At 44.2% G+C, this 25,104-nt stretch overlaps 1 protein-coding gene across 1 annotated transcript in view; it reads left to right on the top strand.

Annotated features, from left to right (window-relative positions):
• Positions 1-22,623, top strand: part of TSPAN2 (tetraspanin 2) — a 41,858-nt gene extending 19,235 nt beyond the window's left edge. The window contains exons 3-8 of the mRNA XM_014848244.3: positions 9,131-9,228; positions 10,561-10,635; positions 11,905-12,003; positions 13,207-13,278; positions 18,950-19,033; positions 21,660-22,623. Coding sequence (XP_014703730.1) covers positions 9,131-9,228; positions 10,561-10,635; positions 11,905-12,003; positions 13,207-13,278; positions 18,950-19,033; positions 21,660-21,725 — 494 coding nt within the window. The 3' untranslated portion in view covers positions 21,726-22,623. The remainder of the gene's footprint in view (positions 1-9,130; positions 9,229-10,560; positions 10,636-11,904; positions 12,004-13,206; positions 13,279-18,949; positions 19,034-21,659) is intronic.
• The last annotated feature ends 2,481 nt before the right edge of the window (positions 22,624-25,104 follow it).

Raw genomic sequence — 25,104 nt, 5'->3', positions numbered from 1 at the left:
TGAATGGGGCCTTGGAGGAGGGTACGTTTCAGATAGACTGAGTTAGGGAGAGCCTTATGCGTGACTTCGCAAATATATGGCAAGCAGCTACCATCCTTTCCCTTGTGGGTGGCAGTTGTGGCTCATTGTTCCTGCTACTCTTTTAGGGGAGTCTTCTTAACCTAGCTCCTCCCAACATTTACAACGGATGCTCAAGGTGAACGTTATTTTCTCTCCTTATTCTGAATTCAGTAGTTACTTGATGTCCTAACACAAGGTCAGCTCCAATAAAACATTGGAGTTTTTTGCTCCTGAAATTCAGGCATGTTGACCTTCAAGGTATTAGCCTCCAGTCTATCTATTCTTCACACGCTATTGGCTTGGCACCGGAAGCCTATTTATCTCATCTTCCTCAGATGCGACTCTCAGGACTTGCTCTCAGAAGCTGCATTTGTGCCCAGAGATAGATGGGGAGGAGTCCACCCTTAGTTAGAACCAAACATGGGAAAACATCAACCAGCTCAGTTACAGTCAGACATTCTCCTTCAAGTTGTTTGACAATAACTACAGGCTAAAACCCAGCCACCTACCCACCTCACCACCAGGTTTGAGGCTGAAAGATTTAAATCTCTATAATGTCATTTCTGAGCTTGAACTGGAAATTTTCAGCAATACTAAAGAAAAACCATTTTAAAAGACCATGAAGACCTGGGTTATGTGAAAAGCATGTAAGAGAGGCTGTCTCCCTTTCAATGATAATAAACATCTGGCTATCTGAAAATCTCTCCATGCTTATTTTCTTGTTTGGATTCCATCAAATATTTGGTTTTATACAAACATAGTTATGCATTCAAACAGGGGAGCCTCTATTCTTTTCATTTTTTTTTTTTTTGTAGGCTCCTCCATTTGGGAAAAAAATATAACTTATCCATAAATACATCAGCCAGCATTTACAGGCCAGGACTCTGAGGTCACATAAAGAAGTATGAGAGGGGCGGGCCCGGTGGCACAGCGGTTAAGTTCACACATTCCACTTCGGCGGCCCAGGGTTCACCAGTTCGGATCCCTAGTGTGGACATGGCATCGCTTGGCAAGCCATGCTGTAGTGGGCGTCCAACATATAAAGTAGAGGAAGACGGGCACGGATGTTAGCTCAGGGCCAGACTTCCTCAGCAAAAAGAGGAGAATTGGCAGCAGATGTTAGCTCAGGGCTAATCTTCCTGAAAAAAAAAAAAAAGAAAAGAAAAGTAAGAGAACACATGTAACTTGCAATCTATTTGAAAAGACTCACAGACTTAACCGTTTAAATTATAATAGAAACTAGTGTCACTAAATGTTAACTAAGTGATCTTTGCAGTGGGTGCATCAGGGGTCATTCTAAACTGGTTGAGGCAGGAAGGATTTGAGTTAGAGAAAGACCAGACTGTAATCAATGGAGAAGAGGAAGAATGGGGCCTGCGGAGGTTGCAGGGCAAGACTGCACAAGGCATGCGTACTGGACAGTGATGAGCAAGCCCAGGCCAGGCAGAGGACTCTTATGGAGCATAAAGGGTTGGGGCATGATGGGAATCAGGATTAGGAATGTTGGGGAGGGAGGGAGGATTAGTATACAGGACCTGAATGTCAGGGTTAGTTAATTTGGTAACCAGTAGAAGGATAATTTAGGGCTTGGGGGAGGGTCTGATTTTCACTGCATTTTAAAGAAACTATTAAGGCAGCTGTGGAATGAGAGGGGAGTCACAGGACAGAAAGGAATGTGCTAGATTATTGATATAGTTGGGCCTGAAGAAATAAGGGCATAACTCATGGTGGTTGTAGTAGGAATTGTGAAGAAAGGAACAGAAAGACAAGAAACATTATTAAGCATTTTTAAATATTATTATTAAATATAATTGAACTCAGGGACAGAAGGAATCAAAACAAAAAAGATACAAGTGACAGAATCAAGCCTAGAAGTGATTTTCAGAGGGAAACCTGAGTTACAGAAGAAGGGACCCTGCTCAGTCAGAGAGGGGCACGTATGCAGAGCTGAAGGTAGAAGCCGGTCTCGGGACAGCTTCTGTCCGTGTCACTCCAGAAACAAAGCACTAATAGCAATTTCACAGGTGTAGATTTGAGTCCAACATAAGAAAACCTTTTTAATGATTTGATAAGTCCAAGAAGCTGAGCAGACTGCCACTGATGAAAGTGGACTCTCTCCTGCGTTGGTATTTAAGCACTAATGTGGCGAAAATCAGAATGGGGTGTTTATCAATTCAGGAGATTCCTGTGTTGAACAGGAGGGTGAACCAGCTCCACACGAACATTCCTGGTCCTATTTCCTAATCTAAACTAAAGCCATATGAACTGCCCAAGAGGCAAGAAATGTGATATCTTTATGGACAGATCTGTCAGGACGTTTTAATTGAAAAATCACAGAAACCTGACTCAAACTGCCTTAAGGAAAAAAGAAATTTCTTGACTCACATAGCTGAAAGTCCAGGATTAGTACTGGTCTCAGGGATGCAAGTGATGTGGTCGGAGTCTCGTCCGTAGCCATCTCTCAGCTCTGCTTTCCTTTGGCTCCATTCTTGGGCAAGTTTCCTCTAGATGTGATAAATGGCTACCCATGGCTCTAGGTGCCATCTCCCAAGGAGCCCTGGCAACAGAAGTCCATGCTTCTTTCATTCCACCAGATCCAACCAAAGTCCCGATTCTCACTCTCATAGGCAATCTTGGGTCCAGTGCCGGCTCCCAAACCAGTCATTGTGGCCAGCTGCGAGGGACGGGCTTGTTGGCTGAAGCCTGGCCTTTCCATCTGCGTTGGAGTGGAAGGCAGTCGGCCCTCTCAGACCACAAGGACTGAGAGTGGAGGAGGTTCATTTCTCTGAGAGAAAAGAAGAAGAAGTGAATTCTGAGTAGGGAAAACAACAGTCCACACAGCAGGGCCTGAACCCTTCTTGCTTGTTCTTGGTGGCCTGGGGCATGGGTTTGGCTTTGCCCACCCTTAGTTCCCCTTCCTCCAGCACACCTCCCCTCTCCAAGTCAGCACTGAAGTGGCTAGTGGTGAAGATGCTGACGGTCAGTGCTTGAAGTCCAAAGAAGTAGGTTATCGTAGAATCTTGGCACTAAGCAGAATAAGGAAACTGAGGACCAGAGGGTGAAGCAATGCAGGACCGGCAGGCAGCTTTGGTTTCCCAGCTCTTCACGATGGGGCCCGCAACCCGGGTCTGCCAACACCAGGCCTATGCTCGTCTGTTTCCCGTGCTGCCTCTCTGGATAGTGGCAACAAGAAAAAGTCCATGTGAAGTCAGGGACCTTTACTCCACTTCAAATATTTCTTTTTTTTTTTTTTAAAGATTTTATTTTTTTCCTTTTTCTCCCCAAAGCCCCCCAGTACATAGTTGTATATTCTTCGTTGTGGGTCCTTCTAGTTGTGGCATGTGGGACGCTGCCTCAGCGTGGTTTGATGAGCAGTGCCATGTCCGCACCCAGGATTCGAACCAACAAAACACTGGGCTGCCTGCAGCGGAGCGCGAACTTAACCACTTGGCCACGAGGCCAGCCCCTCAAATATTTCTTATAATATAAATAGAGCAATATACATGTTCATAGAAATTTATATTTCTTTCCTTGATAAATAATTTTCCAAATAGAAAAGATATCTGCTCTCTAGTGATAAAACGAGGAGAAAAATACTCCAGGATACCATTTATGGACTTGTATTGCACACTCATAGGACTTTAAAAAGGAAGCAGGCCCAGTTTTGGGAAAATCTCACTGCATGTCACAGGGTACCATTCACTGATCTGGGTGTTTTCTTTTCAGAGTAGGTTCCCGAGCAACCAGCCCATTAAACTCTTATCATCTCTTTGTTAAAGAGTGTTGGTGAATAGGCTTGGCACATTCCAGTGGCTCTGAGAGGACCTCAGGAAGACATGTGCTCCAGCCCCCTGCCCCTGGACAGATGACTGCCACACTTTGTAGCAGAAATCTTTCCATCCTTTGGAGGATGCTTTCCTTTCTGGGATCTTTGGTTCTTCCTCCTCGGTGGTGGAGAGAGGATTCCTTTCTGTGATAAAGATCTGGACATGACTTCACAGCCCGGGGACAGGGTGGAGAGGATCCAGCGTGAGGGGAGTGGAAATGAGGACAGGGAGCGACTGCTGCTGCCACCTCTTCTCAAGGACCTCTGAGTCCAGGCCAAGGCCTGGAGGCCGATCAGGGTGTGTGTGTCCACTGGTTGCTAATGTGGAGAAAGGAGAGCTTGGCAAGAGTGGAGCTGGTGTGAGAAAGGCTCGAGTAACTTGGTGCTTCCTAGACCCTCGCCACTTTCACCTTCAGTGAACTCTTGGGAGAAGCCCCCAGCGTTTTCCAAATTCCACCAGCCTGCCTTTCTGACTTCCTGTTAGTGTCTGTCTCTGGGGCTGCCTCTAGAAGGGCAGACACTACAGGGGTCTTCTTTGCAGGAGCGCTGAGTAGGGAGCCATCCCCTCAGCCTTTGGACGGCCGGACAGACGCCATGTGCCTGAGCACAAGAGGTCATGTCTGTGAGCAGAGGACGTGAGCAGGTTTTCTCCGTGAAGGGGTTGCCCACACAAACAGCAGCCACATGGCCACCAGGATCCCAGGCTGACCGTAACTGTCACTCCCTGTTGAATTCTGAGTTGCGGAGCCTGGCTTTGATTGGGGCGAGATGTGATGTGTAAGGAAAGCGTTCCAGTGCTGAACGTTGAGGAGCCGGCTTGGCTTTTTCAAAAATCTGACTCACTCTGGTAATATTTTTTTACTGCTTGGTTTTCATTTGGTTTTCAGCTACCTGAGAATCATGGTGGCTGCAGAACGGAGATGTGCTTTGGCTTACATTGTTGAGACAATTTCTCCAAAGCGTTTTTACAAGAAGTTAAAACAGATAATTACTTCCATATTGCAGATAACAAAACTGAGGAATAAGAGGATTTACCTAAAGCCAGAGGTGGCAGGCCTGGATTTCTGACTCCCAGCCCTGACTTTCAAAGGAAAACCTAGAAATCATCAATGATAGACCCCTCAAGCACTTTTCACAAGACAGAAGAAAAAGAACGCTTCTGTTGTTTATAAATTGCAAAATTAGCAGATTTCTAGCTAAGAGAGTCACCGTTCTTCTCAGTTTCCACTGAAAGTGCAGCATAGGGCTTTGCGTGTGCACTTTGGGGTAGCCCCCCTGGGTTCAGTTCCAGTTTTGCCCCTTACTAGCTGTGCCATCCCAGGTAAATTACCTGATTTCTCTGTCTCGGATTCCTCAGCTGTGAAATATGAATACTAGTTCCACATAGCTCGTAGAGTTGATGTGACTAGGAGATGACAACATACAGATGTGCTTAAGTACAGTACCTGTTGTGTAACGAGCCCTCTGTAAATAGTAGCTGTAGTTAATACTGTAACCAGGGCATGCTGGGGGAGGAGTCAGCCTGCGAGAGGCATGAGTATTTGGGAGAATCCAAGAGGGGAAGACAAGGGAGTGGTTCAGAGGCCACAGTCAGAAGGAGAGGACAGTTGTTAGCGTTGAGGCTTCTCAGGCGGCGGGTTCCTGAGACGATGCTGCACACAGCAGGCTGAGCCATCAGGAAGTGGCAGTTGCTGCTGTTAGTGCTGAGTGACCCCATGACTGATACATGTTAGGCTCTTAGAACAGCGTTCAATAGCTGACAGCTGTTGTTATTTAGCAAGAACCAAGTCCTAACCTTCCCCATAAACTGAGTCCCATCCAACATCCTAGATGTAAATATAATTATGTGCATCGAGAGCAAGCTGAGAGGGAGGAAGAATGGCACAGAGGCAGAGAAAAATATTCTTAGATGAAAAATGGTCATTAGCTGGGTATGTAAAACCATCTGCTGCCAAAAAGCCACTGAAATTGATGAGCATGCCATTATCCAGTCTCTACAAGGAGGAGCCATTTTGAAATGAGTTGATGCAGACAAGGCTTTTAGGTCACTGTCTCCATTCTGAGTTAACTTAATGATGCTTCTAGCCTAAAAAGAACAATCTGAAGCCTAAGAAACAAGTGATGGAATTGTCAGGGAATTGGCAGTAGCATGTCACCTAGAGATCACTGGCATCAAAAGACCCAGCTATTCATGATAAAAATGTAATTTCAAAGTGTTTTCTCTTTTTTAAATCAAGGGAAATAGGACTCAGAAAGCATGGGGGGATCTGGGAAATAGGTCATGCACTTGTCAGACAGGCTGTTGTGGGAGAGAGAGGGCTCTACAGAAACCTTCTTGGAATTAAAATGTGACTACCAGTTAATTTATTCATTCCACAACTATTTTTTGAGGGTCAGATCAGAAAAAGGATACAGTATCCTTGGAAGCCACAGGTGGCCTTATGTTGTGCAGAGTACAACCACCAGATTTGGGATTGGATTCAGCAGACCCAAGGAGTCACGTGGCCCACATGGACACAAAGAGGGGTCTGCTGGGGTGAAGCCTCAGGTGGTGGAGCTCCCAGGGCAGTTCCAGGGTGTTTTTGCTGTGAGCTCTGGGATTCTGATAGCCTAAGAATGGAATATTGTACAAATAAGCAAATTTTCTTGAGGGGTTTGTTATTTCTGAAGGGCAAGGATTGTTGCCCCAGGCACTTAGTGATCTTGTTCGCAGTGCAGAGCAGCTCAGTCCTCGGGCCCCTTGCCTCTGTCCACTGCCCCCCAGCCTCCTTAAGAGCACCCTTTTCTCCTACATTCCGGACTCTTAGGAGCCCTTTCTCAGGGCACGCATTCTGCTCTCATCTCCTGACTTTGGGAGAACCCAGCCCTGTGGTGGCTTCTCGGATGTTGGTTGAGATGCATTCCCACCATGCATCTCTAAGCAAGGATGGGCGAAGGCAGCCAGCCAGCCCAGAACTTCAGATTTGATTTGCTGTCTCTTTATCCGCTCATCCAACCAACTGGTCAAGAATTCTGTCTTGTGCTGGGCATATCTAGGTCGGATGAATAAAGTTTGTTTGTGGACTTAACATCTACAGAGAAAGATATATGAGAACCTACAAAGACACAAAATGGGAAAGAGCAGACCGGGTCAGTTCACGTGGCTGGAATGGAGGATGGATAAGGATGCAAGCGGGCCCAGACCCTGGGCTGTGACTCCAAGCAGAATCTGTGTCCTGCCTCATGTAGCAGGGGAGGCAATGAACGTCGTAAGTGGGAAATCAGTAGAATAAGGTGGTCACCCCATGAGGCGTTCTGTGAGGGAATTGAATAAGCTGTTGATGTTGGCCCTGCGGCCTGTTTCAGCGGGGCGGTCAAATAGGAGTGTGGGAGGGGATTCGGGGCGCCAAGCCTGTGTGTCCTGCCTGGAGCTATCCTGCCTTTCTGACCCTACTAGTAAAACAGAAATATAACACTTGCCTTATCTAATGAGGTTGTTTTGAGGAGCCAATGAGATGATGGAAATGAAAGAGCTTTGAAAAATAAAGAAATTTTTTTAAAACAATAAGTTTTAGCAGTTTCAGCTGCTAAACAGTTTCACTGTTTCAGCAGTGGGGCCAACAATAGTGTTATTTTTAATATGGCATCATTTCTCTCATTACCACATCCATTCTCCATGAACTTATTCTTTCAGAGAAAAGGGAAAGGGAGGAAGTGTCAGAGCTGGAACAGCAGGAAATAGAGAAGTACCTGCCTCAGGCCTGTAGAGCAGCAGGGCTTCCCCGGCCCTGAAAGGCCCTGAGAACGGCTGGGCCGTGCAGGAAGCCGCGCAGCCTGGCCTGTGGCTTCGTCTGTGTCAGGGAGCAGACAGATCTGCCCACAAACCACCCTCAGTGCCCCAGAGAGGCCCCGGAGGCACCCTGCAGACCAGGCTCAGGGTTTCCCCAGAGGTGGGACGCCTGCTCCCCACCCTCTGGGTAAATGGGAGTGGTTTCCAGGTGACTCATATAAACAAAATGCAAAAAATAAAATAGAGGTGATCAGCATTATTTAAGCAAGTGCCAGGCCCATATTATGTTCTAACTTATCTCACCATTAGAAAAGGAAATAAGAAAAGGCTTGGCTTTATTTCTCTTAGATCAAGAACATTTCAGCCCTTTTCTTCCTCTGTGAGAACAACTGTGCCTGTGGCTTGACTTGGGCAGTAAGTGAAATTATCACCTGGATTCAGGCTGCTCTCGTTGCTGGCGAGGCGGGATAGGGTGACAGCGCTGAGCTGGCTGTAGAGGCAGACAGGTATTTTTATCCCAGCTCTCTGATCTTGGGCACATTGCTTAACCTTTTGGTGCCCATTTCCTCTGTCTGAAAAAGGGAGATAATAATGGTACCTGCTTCATGAAGATTAGATAAATAAATCTGTGCCAGGAGCTTAGAACAGTGCCTGGAGAAAATAAGCCCTTAATAAATGTGGCTCATGTTATATTAACAATAACATTATTTGGTGTATATTACCTTATCGCCTCCGTTCATTGGCGGTTCTCTTGTAACACTTACTACCTCCTGTGTTTCCATTGTATAGGGTGTTGCCCCCTAAAGTTTATAATTCACACGAAACCTTATTGCCTTATGCTGAGTCCTCCATGCCTCTCCAAAGCCTTGCTCTCCTGTCCCACCCTCTCCCTGCTTCCCCATCTGTGCCTGGGCAGATAGATCATCAGCCCCCTTTCTCTCCCAGACACTTTGTCCTCAAGGCCTCTCACAAGAGGGAGACAGCCATTAATTCCAGAGGGCCAGGGGAGGCCAGGGGCCTCCTAGGAAGGCCTGGGTTTGTGCCCCAGTTCTGGCACTGGCTCCTGACCACCCCTGGACGCCATTTCATCAATTTCATGTGAAAGGTAGTAATACCCACTTTACAGAGGTGGCAGAAATCTGATAGCGTATGGAGAGGATGAAGCGCGTGAGCTGTGGGAACAGGACAGACGGGGTTTCCAGGCCTTGCTGGCCCTGTTAGGGAGAGCGCGTCCCTTCACCTCTGCAAGCACAGGCTTTCTTTGTTCGCTGGAGATACCAGCAGCCCCTACCTCTCAGGATCCTTGGGCAGGTTAAGTCAGGTGTATGAAGCGCGCAGCAAGCATTCAACAAGAAGTACCCGTTCTGTTATTAACACTGAATGCTCTGTGCGTGGGACGCCTGGAGCCGCCCTGATGCTGGGCGGTCAGCGCCGGCTCGCGGTGGTCAGCATCTCCTTGGCCCTCTTCCCCTCAGGGCTCTATGTGCTGGTTGGAGCAGGGGCCCTGATGATGGCCGTGGGCTTCTTCGGGTGCTGCGGAGCCACGCGGGAGTCGCAGTGTGTGCTCGGATCTGTAAGTGGGGAGTGGGGGGAGGGTACTGTCCTCAAGGGAGCCGGCTGTCCGGCCTCCAGCGCCAGCTCCTCCGCCGGCTGAGACCTTGGCACGCACATCCTCTCCCAGAGTCTCGGTTTCTCCATTTCTTGCATAAGAATAATATTACCTTTGTCCCTGCCTCATAGGGAACGTGAAAAAAGTGAGGTCATTAGTGTGAAGATGTTTTGAGAGGAAGTGCCTAATAATTCTTAGGAGCAATTATGATTGTTCTTTAAAAAATAATATTTCACAGTGAGTGAAGCAGCTAAAAACTTCCTATAGGCAGGGAAGTGCTATTATCTACAAGAACAGCATTGCTGTTTGAGATCCATAACTTAACACCCTTCTTGTGGTTTATTTTAACGAGCAACCTCTGTTTAAAAAAGAGAGAGAAAAGAAATAATTTCAGTTAACTGCTATACATCCAGTACCAGTGTGACCTAAGAGAAAGAAGGAGAAGGAAGAAGAGGGCCAGGAAGACAGAAAGTTTTTCTATTTCTCCATGAGCAGTCAGAAACAGCAATTTTATTAGGCAGCCTCTCGTTCCTTGTTGCAATCCTTGATTGTTTACCTGCGACCGCTTTGTCTGATTGCTTCTTCTGTTACATAAACTTTCTAACTCATTTCCTCAGCCCTCCATTCTTTCTCTCTTTCCCCTGTTGCTGAGCATCTCTCTCTCTTGTCTATCACTGACCTTAGTTTGATCAGACCAGACCCAAGAGAGTGAGACAGACATCTGTCCAGAAGGCCTCCCCTCACCTCTGCTACCCCCTCCTCAGAGAAGCCCTTCCAGGCCACACGGTCTCAAGTGCCACCTTCTCCAGGCCCAGGCCCCACCAGTCTTTCTCTCCCTCCTGGTCATATTCTCTGTCTGTCTAGAAACTTTTTTGTTTATCACGTTTTCATTAAGCACATAGGAGCCAGGCACTGTTTAGGTGGTGGGATTTCTGTGTCACTATCTGAACTTATCTTACTCACTTTTTGATTGCTTTACTCATTTGTCATATCTTTCCCTTTGTAAGATGAGGGCCATGATAGGAGAGACATTGAGATCTTTTCTTATTCACCACTGTCTACCCAGCGCCTAGGACAGTGCCTGGCACAGAGTAATGATCAATAAACCATTGCTGAATGGATTGATCAGTGGATAAATGAATGAATGAACTACAAGGAGACTGGGGGCAAGTGCTTCCTACTAGATCAGTTCAAGTTAATTACCTTGCCTGATGTTTTTCAAATGGAACTAGAATCAGGCTAAATAAATTGAAAAGGTATTAAATTAATGAAGTTAATATTTTCTCTCCTCCATAGTTTTTCACCTGCCTACTGGTGATATTTGCTGCTGAAGTAACCACTGGAGTATTCGCTTTTATAGGCAAGGATGTAGTAAGTAAAAATTACTTACAGTTTCTTTCTATGGCGGCTAAAGTATTCTCTTTCTGGCAAAGGATATGAGACTATTGATACCCATAATGATATTATAAAACCAAATAACGCCCCCAATTATCATTTACACAGAACTTTGTAACCCAGAAGTATTGTTAAGGAACTGAGCATATGTGTGTTTGAGTGTGCATGCATATACGTGCAGACATTTTTCTGAGGAGATAGTTCATAGCTTTCGTTAGATTTATAAAGGGGTCTATGATAAAAAAAAAATCTCTACTTTAAGATTATCCCATTTGAAATGGGGTAGGGGTTTGACTGTAGACGTGAGAAAGAGGGATGGGAAGAACATGCATTCTCCTCTCTGGTTAGACTATCGTTTGTCCTCAGGGCTGGCCTGGGCAGAGACCACGTCGTCCTCAGAGACTGACACTGACCTGCTGTGTGCTGCTGAAGCCAGTTTATTTCGATTTGTGCTCAAATTGTAGGTGTCCAGAATAGGTTATCAGGAGAACCCACAGAGGAAGTGGCCTTTTTAGAAGGTTAAAACACACTGAGTGAAAAGGAAAAGCAGGAAGAATGGAATCTTAAGTTTACTGCATTGCACGTAAATTCACGTATGGTCAATATTGTGTTTAAGAATTTATTATAGATTAAAAAAGTGATAAACATGTAGAAGAAGTAAAGATCACCTCCTTTGGAATTTTTCCAAAGTAGCTGGTTGTATTTGTAGGTCAGAGGGATTAGATCTTATGTCTTTTGAGATCTCTATGAATTTGGGGTCACACACCTTTATACTAGAAAAAGCATTCCCTAAGTCTTATATGCTATTTGAATGCTGAAGCAGTTTTCCTTGGCCATGCACGCCTTTTAAACCATGTCATGATGAGACTTGAGTACTTTTCACCAGTGGGGAACCAAGAATGCACAGATCCCTACCCTGGCTGTGCATCAGAATCCCCTGGGTGGGGCCCACGAATCTGGGGTCCCCTTGGTGCTGGTGTCCGTTCATATTTGAGAAACTCCACCCTAAGAAATCTTTCTAGTCTCTGAAAATTGTTCTTGGTTAGTCTATCCTTCCATCTTCAAAAGTGTCTTAGAAACTCCAGAATCTGTCATCTGTTCCATATGCAGAATTATCTTAAAATACAGATAACGTATGGAAGGATGTATTCTTGAAGGTAGGGAAGAAGGGGTTTTCTTGATGAAAGGAGAGCATTGGAAACCTCCCCACTCACTGGCCTCGTGGTCTTCCTGCTATTGTTTCAGGCTATACGACACGTCCAGACCATGTATGAGGAGGCGTATAACGGTTACCTTAGAGACAGGGAGAAGGGGAACGGGACTCTCATCACCTTCCACTCAACAGTGAGTAACCTTACTTCTTCCTTAACATCGCATCTTCTGAAGATTATGCGTGAGCCAGGTTCTCTCTAGTCACCTGGACTAAAAAATAGGAATAAATTCAGCAAAGCCAAGCAGCAGCACTGTATTTCAACCATCGGAGCCATGGTTTGCATTAGGTGTAGAACCCAGAAGAGAAAGAGGCCTCACACAGAGTTTGCAAGAGGAAGTCAGGATATGTGCCCCAAAGAGACAAAAGAGCACACACAAGAACACTGAGAAAGCCGCCCAAATAAATATCAGGCTTCTCAAAGGGCGGCACTGTGGTGGAACAGAAACAACCGTGACCTTTCAGCCAGAAAAGCTCCTTTCTAGCTGCAGCTCTGCCGCTGAACAGCTTTGTGACCCTGAGCAAGTTCCTTGCCTCCCTGATACTCAGCTCCCTCATTTGTAAAATGAAGGGGCACATGAGACGGACGCCCCCTTTCTCCTGGCACGTCCTGTGCGAATGTGCTGTCAGTGCAGTGCTCAGAGCTACCCACAGTTACTCAAGGAAGGCTAGGAGGAGAGGGGCCGGGCAAGATCGTCCTGTTTCTAGGCCATCGTGATGTGCAGAAGTAGCTGCAGACTCCTGGGCCAGTGTTTTCAGGTAGCCAGTTCTTGTCTGTCACAGGAGTGTCCTGGAAGGTGCCCCAAGGACATCGAGCAGCACACAGGTTGCTTTGTCTTTGAAGGGCTAGCCCCAGGGCAGGACACCTGGGTGCTGGCCAGCCTTCAAGCCCTGGTCTTTTAGCCCCTGGGGTTTGCTGTGGCCACTTCTCTCCGTCCCAGACTGTCCCCAGTTAATGAGGCCTTCCTGAAGCTCATAAAACTTTAGCTAGTGGGCCCGTTAAATTACTCTCAGGCTGCAAGAGTCTAAAGGGCCAACTCCTGTCTAAAAAACAGCAATTTATACAGACACTGTCAATTAGCATCTTGCATTGTTTGGGTTGCCTTGAGTCACTTCCTATCATAAAACTGAGACAACTGTAGAGAAGTCATTATCTTGTTTTGCTGGCATGATTATGTGACTCTTCACTCTCTTTCCAGAATGGTGGTTTGAGTTGCAGTGATGGGGCCTCGTAGCTGCTTGGTGTGTCTGCACCCCCAGTCCTTAGCAGTGGCGCTCAGACTTGTAGCTGCTGCTTCTCCCTCCTGTGTCCTAAAAGCTTTTTTCTGACTCTCTAGTTTCAATGCTGTGGAAAAGAAAGCTCTGAACAAGTCCAGCCCACATGCCCAAAGGAGCTTCTAGGGCACAAGGTAGGTTTCTCTACCAGGGTTCCTCTCCTGCATCTAGTAGAAGATGGTTCTTGCCCTCGGGGTGGTATGATTCTAGGAGGCCTTCTCGCAGTGGCTTCTGTGCCTCAGCTTTATTCTTTGGAAAATAAGCAAAGCGATGCTGAGTCCCAGTCTCCTGCTACCCTGGGGGATGATGCTGTGCTGGGTAGTGATGCAAATGCTATGGCACTAATTAAACTCACCAGGACCAGAGGTGTGCAAAACAACCCCCCAGACTGTTGCCCCACATCTGTCCATGGGAGTCACGGCACTGATAAATGCTTCATTTATTAAGTGCAGTGTGTCAGGCACTATGCCAGCTTCTGAAAACTCTAAGGACAAATACACACGATCCCTGCTTCAGTGGCCTCACACACCAGTCAGGGGAGACGGTTCTGTACCTGGTCTGTCTAGGAACACTGGAGACACCGTGGAGTTAGGAAAGCTTCACGGAGGATGGAATCCTTGAGCTGAGTTTTGACAAAGGAAGGTCATTCCAGGCCCAGAAAGCAGCCGGAACAGAGGCATGGCCGTATGAAACTCCAGGACTGCAGGAGAACAGGGCGTCAGAGGGATGGTGAGAGACGTTTTTGGAGAGGCAGGCAAAGGCATGATTTCACACCTGGAAGCTTGGAGAAGCCCTTGCTTTTAGCAGAGGCTTAACGGAATGAGTCTTGCATTGTAGAAAGAGTACTCAGGCGGCTGGTTGTGACAGGTGGACTAGAAGGCTGAGACTAATGGTGGAAGGCCACTTAGGTGGCACTTGTGGCCACCCTGGTAAGAAAGGATGAGGGGCTACAGCAAGTCATAAACGGTGAGGAGTGGGAGGAAGTGATGATTCAGAGGTGATTTGGTGTGGAAGCAGCGGGCCCAGGCGACTTACTGGGTGTGGAGTGGGGAGTGAAAGAGAGGACGCTAAGACTTCACGCTTCTGCTTAAGCAGAGTGGGTGGGTAGGGCTGCACTCACCAAGAGAGGTCAGTATAGGGAAAGGAGCAGATCTGGGGGCAGATGAAAGCTTCAGTTCGGGTCAGCTCTGCACTTTTGGAGCCTGTGGGACTGACAGGAAATCTGAGTTGAGGACACAGGTGTAGGAATCCCAGCATACTAGTTGTAGCTGAAGCTGTCGGAGTGGATGGAAGACCCAGAGCAAGTGTGTAGAATAAGGAAAGAGGTGGGCTGGACACACTGTCATGTAAGGGGTAAAGTGGGGACAAGAAGCCAGAGCGAAACTGTGAAGGAGGAGGCAAGTCGGGGAGAGTCTGAAGACAGCCGCACCTGGGAGGCAAGGGAGGGGATGGTTTGTCCATAAAGTCAATGCTGGGAAGAGAACAAGGAAATGAAGGCTGGAAGTAATTTGTTGGATTTGGTGCTTAGAAGATCTTTAGTGACGTTTCCACGCAGTTTGAGTGAAGCAGTTGGGGAAAGCATAAGTACGATGTGGGAAAGGAGGGGGGCGTGTGAGAATGTGGGGGCAGTGACAGTGAGACTTCTAGGCATTCATCTGTGAAGGGATGGATGAAATTTTACTTCCAGCCCCGGTCATGAATCACCCAGTGAATGCTTATTGAGTCCTTCTGAGTTGGATGAAATGACTAAGACACAGCCAGTGCCCTCAAAGTACTCACCATCTGGCTAGGGAGACATGCAAGAGAGCCATTACACCACATGGTAGCACATGAGTAGAGGCTGCGCTAGAGGGAGCGTGGCAGACTCAGCCAGAGGCGTAGGATTTGAGGGCTCATGGGAGGCTCCCCTGACGTAATTCTTAGGATGAATTTTGAAGGATTCACAGGAGTTCAGTGAGCAAATGAGAGAGGAATGAGTATTCCAGGTAGAGGGGAAAGGGCAAAGGTGTGGAGGCAAGAAAATGTGGTTGTATCCAGGGAAGTGCCAGCAGCGGGGAGCAGCTGAAAGCCCCCACAAGTCAGAGATGAGTCCTTTGAAGAGGAGGGACCTGTTCGTGAAGGGTCTTGAATACACTTGCAAAGCCAAAAGTCTAGGCTTCGCACTCTATGCTTAGGAAACCATTGAAGGTGGAGTCTGAGGTGGGATCTGCGTTTCACTGAGCCCACTGTAGTGCAGTGGGGAGGATTCACGGTAGGTGAGTAACCTGGAGCCAAGGAGACCAGCTGGGAAGGCTGCTGTTCTCATTGTCAGCCAGGAGATGTTAACTGGTGACAAGGTGGGCCAGGTGGCAGGAATACAGAGGAGAAGCCCACTCAGAAAGTATAATCTTCAGGACCCGGTGACCAGTTAGATCTGAGAGAAGCGGTAGGGTCTACTGGGTTTCTGGCTTCACTATCTGGATAGATGATGGTATCATTTATCGAGCTGAGGAATAGAGCAGAAGGAGCAAATTTTGGAGAAAAGAAAGTGAGTTAAATGTTTAACATGGTGATTTTGAGGAGCCAGTGAAACTTCCAAGGGAGACGTCCAGCAGGCAGTTAGAAAATCTGGTTTGTGGCTCAGGAAAGAGGTTTGGGCATCGGTACTTTATGGGAATCTTACAGCTGTAGATATGATTTGATCCATTAGGTTTGGAAGAAAAGAAGGTCCAGGACAGAACTCTGGGTAACAAAAACATTTAAGGATGGGCGGAGGAAGAGTTGCTAAATAAAAAAACTAGGAGAAGTAGCCAGACACACATGCAGAGAACCATGGGGGAGGAGGGAATGGTCACCAGGGCCACGTGCTGCCATTGAGGTCAGTTCGACATTTATCCACTACCTACCCTATACCAGGCACTGCAGATACAAAGATGCGTCACAAGAAGGCCCTACTCTCAAGAAACTTGCAGTCTGATGGGAGAGGTGAACCCAGAAATGGATAAAGCGCAGCAGTGGAGGTTTGCACAGTGTGCCAGGTGCTATGAAAGCGCAGAGGGGCGCTGAGGTGAGGCCAGAGGCTGGAGAGATCGGGAAGGCTGACTGGAGTAGTGATGTCTCAGCTAAATCTTCAAGCGTGAGAAGTAACCCCGCCAGCAGTGAGAGGGAGAGGTAGAGGAGTCTTGCCTGCAGAGGGAACAGCGTAAGCAATGGCTCAGAAGCAGAAAACGTGATGGTTTGTTTCTTGGAAGAAGGTCCACAAAAATAAGTACTGAAAAGCTAACAGGACTGAGCTTTTAAAAAAGTGCCCGCTGACTTGGCACCAGGGACAGAGTGAGGACAGGGCGCGCGCTGCGTGAAACGAGACGTCAGGAGGGAAGCTGCCCTTTCAAGGAGTTAGGCTTTAGGCGAAGGAGTGGAAAAGAGAGTTCAGAAAAGACAAAATCCAAATTATTGTTAAACACATAAAAAGTGTAGGCAATTAATGGTAGTGTTAGAAAATAATAGCGAGTTAAAATCAAGAGATGCCATTGTTTCACCTATGAAACTGGCCAAGGTTTTTTTTCTTAATAATAATATGCAGTGTTGGCGAAAATGATGTGAAATGAGCATTTTCAGAGAAATTGGTACAAAATTTTTATAGGTGAGTATAACTATGCAAGAGTAGTGGGTTAAGTATGTTCATGCCCTTTGATCCAGAAAGTCCACTTCTCAAATTTATTTTATTTTTTTTTTGAGGAAGATTAGCTCTGAGCTAACTGCCGCCAATCCTCCTCTTTTTGCTGAGGAAGACTAGCCCTGAGCTAACATCCGTGCCCATCTTCCTCTACTTTATATGTGGGATGCCTGTCACAGCATGGCTTGTCAAGTGGTGCCATGTCTGCACCCGGGATCCGAACCGGCGAACCCCGGGCCGCCGAAGCAGAACGTGCGCACTTAACCGCTGCGCCATGGGGCTGGCCCCTCAAATTTATTTTAAAGAAAAGAAATCAGAGATGTGGACAGAGATATTTGTGCAATGGTATTCATTACAGTGTTATTCGTAAGAACAAAATACTGGATAGGCCATTAATATGTAACAATAGAGGATTATCTAAATAAATTATGTCCTATCTTATGATGAAATGTTTTACAGCCATTGAGTCACAATTTCAAAGAATTTTTATTGAAAGGGGATATTTTTGAAGTTGTAATGTTAAGTTAAAAGAGCACACAGTTGTATATAAATAATGAACTGAGTGTGTGAGTGTGTTTGTGTTTAAGAATGCACCAACGATGTTAGTAATTATCTTTAGTGGTAGGCATACAAATCTTTCTTATTTTCTTCTTTTTAACATCAGTTTTTCAAATTTCAACAATAAGCACATATTCCTTTTACAACTAAGTAAACCAACACATGTTTTGTTAGTTTGTTTTTCACGAAAAGAAGTTGGCTGTGAAAAAAAGGACGGGATGTGGGCAGAGCTAGAGGAGGACAGAATTTGAGGGGAAATTTTTTGTTCTAGACTGAAGATCGTGAGCATGGTGTTATACAATGAGTGGAAATGTCAATAGAGGAGGAGAGGCTGAATGTGTAGGAAGGAAACAAGATAACTGACAGCACAGCCTCCTGAGGAGATGAGAGGGAGTGAGACTCAGAGCCAGTGAAGGGGTTAACGTTCAACAGAGAAGGGCACTTCTTTGGCTTTGATGAGAGAGAAAGAAGTAAGGGGCGGTGCCGCCTTGTTCGCTGTGCCTGCCCACACCCTACAGCAGTGCCTGGCACGGAATGAATGGAGCATGTAAGTTTATAGGTGAAGGAGAGGAAAGTTAGAAGAATTTCTATAAGTCGACTTTCATTTTCTCCAGTGAGTAAGGGAGCCACTATCTAGAGCAGGGGATCTCAAACTTTTACCAGAATGTACTGTAATTATTTCTTGTGGGTCTGTGTCCTTTTCTAAACCAGGAGCCCCTGAGGGCACAGGAAACCACGTCTATTATCTCCATATCCACTATGCCATTCCAGTGGCTGATGCCAGGCAGATACTCAAGAAATGTTTGTTGAAAGCATGGAGTACAATAGGAGACAGGAGAATAGGGTTTCATATAGCTTCTGCAGGCATCAGAGGGAGCTGACCAGTGGTAAGCCAGACAGCCTAGGGACAAAACTGGGTTGAGAGCATACCTCTGTCTTAAGAGGACTCCAAATAGAAGCTAGAGAAACTAATAGCAAGTGATCTCTTCTGCTCCCTGCCCAATTTTCCCCCCTGTGTGACGGTTCTTTGAATCTGCCTTGCACAGGTCTCTCTGAGGCACAGATGGAAGGATAGGGATCCCCTCAGCCGAGCCACAAAGAAACTTGGCTTTTCTTTGTTTCATTTGAAGCCGTACAGGCTTTTTAGAGTTTTACTGCTTAAGCCCTAGCTTGCATAGTAAATTGGATCAAATATGTGGAAAGTCTTTTAAACTATAAATGACAATACAAAAGCAAGGGGCTGTTATTTGGGGGATATTTTACTTATTTTTATTTGCTGAAAGTAAGAGGAGGCCCTCAATTTTTAAATGCATCAGGTCCCAGAATAGCTTTCTCCAGCCAGGTTTCAGGGCTCTGAAGCAGCCATTGGCCTAAATAAGAAAATTCCACCGAAAGGAAAGGCTTGTATTTTTTCCCAAAACTACATTTTTGCTTTAAAGTTGTCAAAGTGATACTATCTAAGGGAATGGTTTAGATGTGAGCAGAAGCTGACATGGATTAACTCTCACAAGATGATCTGTAGAGAAGGGTCGGGGCAGTGATTCATACATACTATCAGTTGTTATTCCTGACTTTTTTTTCCCCCAAAACAGAATTGCATTAATGAAATTGAGACCACAATCAGTGTTAAGCTCCAGCTCATCGGAATTGTCGGTATTGGAATTGCAGGTTTCACGGTGAGAAATTTACCTTTTTTACCAGAATTTGCCTTTTTTGCCCTCTAAGAAGCCTTGAACGTCTGCATCTTATTTCTCTTCAAGTGTGATATGGCAGTGTCTTAGGAGAAATTTCTCATGAAAGAGTAAGACATTTGTTGACGGGACATCTTCTAAGAACAAAGCTAATTAGATACATCAGTACTTAGTTCTCTAAAATATGATACAAGCTTCAACTTTAACCTAATTATGACCTTCAGTTTATCATTGCAATAACTTCCTATTTTGAGGCCACCAAGTTTAAACTGGACAAGTGATTGTCAATTCTAGGTCTCTTCCTACTGTTAGAGACTTGAAGTGACATATCAGGCGAATCTCTCTCACCTGTGATTTGCATAGGCAGCATAGGGTAGTGATTATAGTGCAAGCTCTGGCCTTGCACTGTCTGGATTCAAGTCCTAGCTCCACTGCTTACAAGCCCTGGGATCATGCGAAAGTGTCTTAATTTCTCTATGCCTCAATTCCCTCATCTATAAAATGAGGATTTTAATGTACCAACCTCATAAGATTGTTGTGAAGATTAAATGGAGTAATACATATAAAATATTATTAGGAATTAATTCTTATAAAGTGTCTGGAACATAGCACTCAATAAGTGCTAGCGGTCTATATAGTCTGTGTTCCCAAACCCAGAATCCAGGCAAATGGAATAGCGTGTGTGAAAGTGTGAAGCGTAGTGCATCCAGGCACCTGCAGGTGGCTTGGTACTCCTCAAGTACAAAAGAAGAGCGGGCAAGAATTGATAGGGGCAGAGGGTACGGTAGGAGTAGCAAGAGATGACGCTGGATCAGGGGTGAGGGTCCACGTATTTGAGGTCTTTGTGTGTCTTTTTGAGAGGCTAGGCTTCATTCTTAAGATAGGGGGAGACATTGAGGGTTAGAAGGACCTGTGGTGCAGTGTGGAGATAAAGGTAGAAGGAAGCAAGATTGGAGTCAGATAGGCCAGTAAAAAGGTGATTTCCATTGTCCAGGAGTTAAGTGATAATAGCTAATGCTAATATAGTACCTACCCTCTAGCCCTCTATATAGATTAATTCATGGCCTAAGGTAAGGCGGGCACAATGGGAATTGAGAGGAAATCAGTGAATTGTCAGCTCCCAGGGGACACACAAGCATCTTTCCTCTTTTCTGTATGTAGAGCACAGAGAGGTGGGGCAGCGGGTGAAAATACTATGCTGAGGATCTTTCAAGCCAGAGACATCTCTGAGGCCCTCCCCACCTGCTCTGGGGCTATCCCAATTGCCATTCTGAGGCAGAAGATTTGAAAATTGTCTGCCTAACAGAGGTATCAAATAGACCCTCTTAATTCTATGATCTCAATGGATGAGCGTCCTAGAAGTGGTCACCCCTGCCTGACTCATGACAGTGGCAGAATGAGGCTGAAAAACTTTCTTTCTAATGGGATCCCTTGAGAGTACAACCAGGATGAAGCAGGGGTTGCATCCAACCTTACAACCACGGTCAAGGGGGATGCCCTCTGTTGGCCATCTTGAATCAGCACCTCGAGAGTTTCTTCTTTCTTTAAGTCTTTTCTTCTTAAGGTAAGAGTTGCACAGTATAATCAGTTAACCGAATGTCCATTAGGTGTCTCCCCTGCCACACACGGACACCTCGTTCTGTCATCTAGAAGCTTGGAGTCCTGCTCGTGCCTATTTCCCTTGCATAAGTCTGCCCCTTCCCTCCGAAATAACCGACCATTCCTACTTTTCTTAGTTTAGCATTTACAGATCCTAGTCTGATGTAGGATGGGAGTGAGGAGAGAACCAGGGTTATGATACTGATTTCTGTAAACAGACATTGACAATAGTTTGTAAACATTGCACCCACAGATAGCATTCCACAGGCTCTGCAGAATTGTAGGGGAAATGATTGAGGACAAGAAGGATCTTTTGGCATCCTTCTACTCAAACCATATAAGTGGCTATTGATTTTGCCAAGTATTTGGCTTCTCAAAGAAGTATCCAAGAGGCAGAAGATGTCAGAAATACCATAGCTCAAACGCCTCAGTTTATGCTTTGGTAAAACTCTTGAGTTAAATAGTAAGCATCATTTGCACTTAAAAATGGACTGGGATTGAAGAAATGTTCCACTTTTTAATATGTAGTCACTGATGCAAAAATTCAAAGCTTTTCCAGCAATAGAAAATTATTTAGACCACAAGCATATTTAAACAACTAGTGGTTATAAATGTATTTTTCAAAGTAAATATATAGAAGAGACCTAGAATTAACCTGAAATATAAAATTCCAAAACCAGTGATGTATTAGTCTTTTAAAAATTTTAAGAACTATTCTCTAATCTAGAAATAGAGCCCTTTTCTTAAAGCAGAGCTGCATTACTTTTTAACAAAAATAAAATAGGAATGCACTTTAAGCAGAGTTAATATGGAAGTCTTTAACCATGAGCCTATAATTAAGTAGCAGATATGCCATTTATAACCAGTAATTATTGGTTATAATTATTCATTAACTTGAGACAAATGAGTTATTTGTCTAATGTGAGTTAGATAAATACCCAAGCAGTTTGCTGACCTTTTTATCAGTTGTTAGCATTTGAACATCATTAACAGGTGGCTCCTTGTGTTTCAGATCCTGGGCATGATCTTCAGCATGGTCCTTTGCTGTGCGATACGAAACTCACGAGATGTGATATGAAGCTACTTCTCCATGAAAATTACAATCTAGAGTTTTCATTACAAATGTCACAGGAGCTGCCTCCTGGCTCATTTTTAATATTCAGAGGACGTAGGATCTAAAATAATTTGCTGTCGGTTGTACATTTGCACATGTGTGTATGTCTGGCTCATTACTGGTTTACCCCTTGAGTGAATGCCCGTGTATGTTGACTAGGAGCCTAATCAAGTGTGATCTGCGTGTTCCTGGTATATGCATTATATATAATGAAGTCTGCTTGCTGGGAATTCCTGATTCTTGTAATGTGAGAGAACAACCTATTGAACTCTGAGAAAAACATCAAAAAGCTTTGATAAACTTTAAAAACTTGGCTATTCAGAAAAAGTGATAACAGGTCGTTTTCTCAGACTCTAGCCATGGCAATTTAGATACGGAGAATTTGGGCATTTCTAGTTAACAGAAGCAATAAGCTACAGGAAGTGAGAGATCGTGGTGCGGTGTTAAAATTGACTGTGTCTGAGTTGGGCGAAAGGGTTTCCTGGGATTTTTTTATATACATACTCTCCCCAGAATACAATAAATGACAGTTTTAGAACTAAACACATCTGTAAAACTAAATATAGCATGGAAAATCTAATTTGAATGTCATACTTTCCTACTATTTAAAAACAAGAAACCTCCCTCTGGAAACAGTGGCCACACAGACAATCATGTGCTCTATAAAAGCGAGTGTTTTTAGGATTTAAAAAAGTCTTTTAACAGTTTTTAAAGAAATATTTTTGTTCTTATATAAAGACATTTAAATATTGCTTTATTACTTTCCTTTTCTGACTTTCCTCTGAACTACTGCAACCTCCACATCCACAAAAGGGCTTTTATCTCAGACTTGGCTGTGTTTCTCCAAATGTAAGGATAAAAAGACTAAAGCAAGAGCTCTGGCAGTTGCAAATTGTGGGAAAGAGAATTTTCACTGGCACTGTATCTTTGAAATACCTCATAACTTGAGTTTACGTATTTTCCTAATTTTTTGTATTTTTCTTATTTATTGACCTAGAGAATTCTTCTTCATAGATTAAGAACTACAGTTTTCACCACTTAAAATAAATAAAACAAAATTCTTCATAATTCAAATATTCTATCATGAGCATCCTTGGCCAAACCAAAATAAACGAATAAAAGAACCTTCTCCTTCTTGCGTGCACACAACAGAGATAAGCTACAGAAACAAAAATACGTAGACACACACAACAGAAGTATGTTCTTTCTGTGAAGTCCCCTATAAAAATAAAGTTTTCATGTTCTTTTATGGTCTTGATGCTTCATTGTAGGTATGTAAACTCAAATTTAGGATCTAAATTGACATATTTGTCAATTTTTAACATTTGGTACTTTTAGTAAATCATGGCGGATTTTTTCATTACATCTTAAAAAGCCAAAAAAAATGTGAAAGTACAAAGGACTTTGGAGACCCCCAAGTGAGTTTGTACACATATGAGAATAAAAGTCTTTGGGTATGCACTAAAGGGAATTGTGTGCTCCCAAGAAACTTTTACAAAACATTTTGCTGAAAAGACTTAACCATGTGAAATAGCCTCCCTCCCATAGAGAACCACATTTTTCCTTCTGCCATGCTTGCTACTGCTACTAACTTTGGAGGAAGCTTTTCCAGACAAAAAGTCAGATTGGAAGCAATCTAAACATTTAATTGTGCATGGCTACTTTCCTGTGTTCTGTAGCTAGTGAAAAGGTTATTCCAAGACAATCACTTCATGAAATAGATGCATGTACCTGGTAATTGAAAAATATAACTGCAACAAACAAACTGTCCATCTCTCTTGGCGGCTTTAGTGTATCTGTCTGCCTGAAGACAGGAAACAGGCCCAAGTGCATTCTCAGGTTTCTTCCAGCTCGGAATCGTCTCTAATTCAACAAGAGTGAGTTTCATTTTATACCTGAATTAACAACTTTAAAGAAGACTATGATAGTTAGAAGTGGAAAAATAGGGATCTGTTCCATATATGATTAAAGTACCCCTTTGGGGAGTAATTTTTCCAAGATATGTGCAATGAGTAAAATTGGAGAATTTCACCCCAGCGTGAGAGTAGATTTATATATATCTTGAATCTATATGTATATTAAATCCATATATATCTTGAATCTATATACATATGTAACTTGAATATATGTATTCATATAGGTGTGTGTGTGTATATATAGGTATGTGTATATATATACACACGTACCTATATATAAATTTTTGGTTATTTCTGTTTACCTGAACTAATCTGAGATCTGACCAAAACATTTTCTTAAGCATCTGGTGCCAAGGCGCTGAATTAAAACTTCTTGATGAAATATTTTATTTCAAATTAAATTTTCTATGTACTGGAATTGTTTGTTTGATTTATCTTAAAATCCTATTATATCTTTATACACACCTTCTCTCAACTTATCTAAATGTCCGACCACCAGTCAACCGAAACAATATGGTGAAAAAAAGGCAAGAGCAATAACCCTCTTATAATGTTACTATTGAGAACTGGACTTAAAAGCAACACCTTAAGGACTTTCATTATATAGAGTTATATTTTAGTTAATTTTGTTTCACCCAAATTATACGTCTCTTCCCCAGAATAGCTCATTTGTTATCCATGGTACAATTTGTAAAATTGCACACTGACACAGGGTCCAGCGTAGTCCCCCATGCAGTCATCAAGGGTTGCTCTCCTTTCCCCTGTGAGCAGCACTAATAGTTTTGGCTTGGTGAGAATGAGGCTCGTGGGAAGATAGTAGTGAAGGAGATAGCATATTTTCCACTCTGAAGTAAGTTTATCAAATATTAAAAGGAAGAGGCACCCTCCATGTCATGGATAAAATGTGGTTTCCATGGCCCCGAGGGCAGCCATTGGGAATTCAGAAGGTACACCTCAACTTTCCTGATTCACTGTTCCCTTGCCCTCCCCATTGACCACCATCCCCTCAATTTCAGCAACCACTTTCCTCACCCCTAGGAGGGAGCACTCATGGGCCCTTGAAGCTAGCCAATTAACTACATTGTCTTAGTTTGGGCTCATCAAAATCAAATTTGTGTTAAGGTGTATTTTAAGAAGGACAAAAAGTTCCTACTTGTTTTCAATATAACTCTATTTTTTCCTATAAAATGTACCTGTAAGGTATTGTATATAGGTATCCTTTGAAAGATAAAAAGACTACACCAATGGAAAATGTTGTTATTAATCATTTTGGTGGTATCCTCATTATAACAACGAAGGCTAAATAGATTTTTGGAACCCACTGTTTGGATGACTATTTCCTGGGGGCATGGAAAACATGAAGAATAGAAGTGCTATGTCTGGAATGTTGCAAAGCAAAATCTACACCGATTTCTTAAAGTTTTTAG

Source organism: Equus asinus, chromosome 16, assembly GCF_041296235.1.
Source record: "Equus asinus isolate D_3611 breed Donkey chromosome 16, EquAss-T2T_v2, whole genome shotgun sequence".
Lineage (NCBI taxonomy): Eukaryota > Metazoa > Chordata > Mammalia > Perissodactyla > Equidae > Equus > Equus asinus.
The sequence above is the reverse complement of the archived record's forward strand: the minus strand, read 5'-3'. Positions and strand labels throughout refer to the sequence as shown.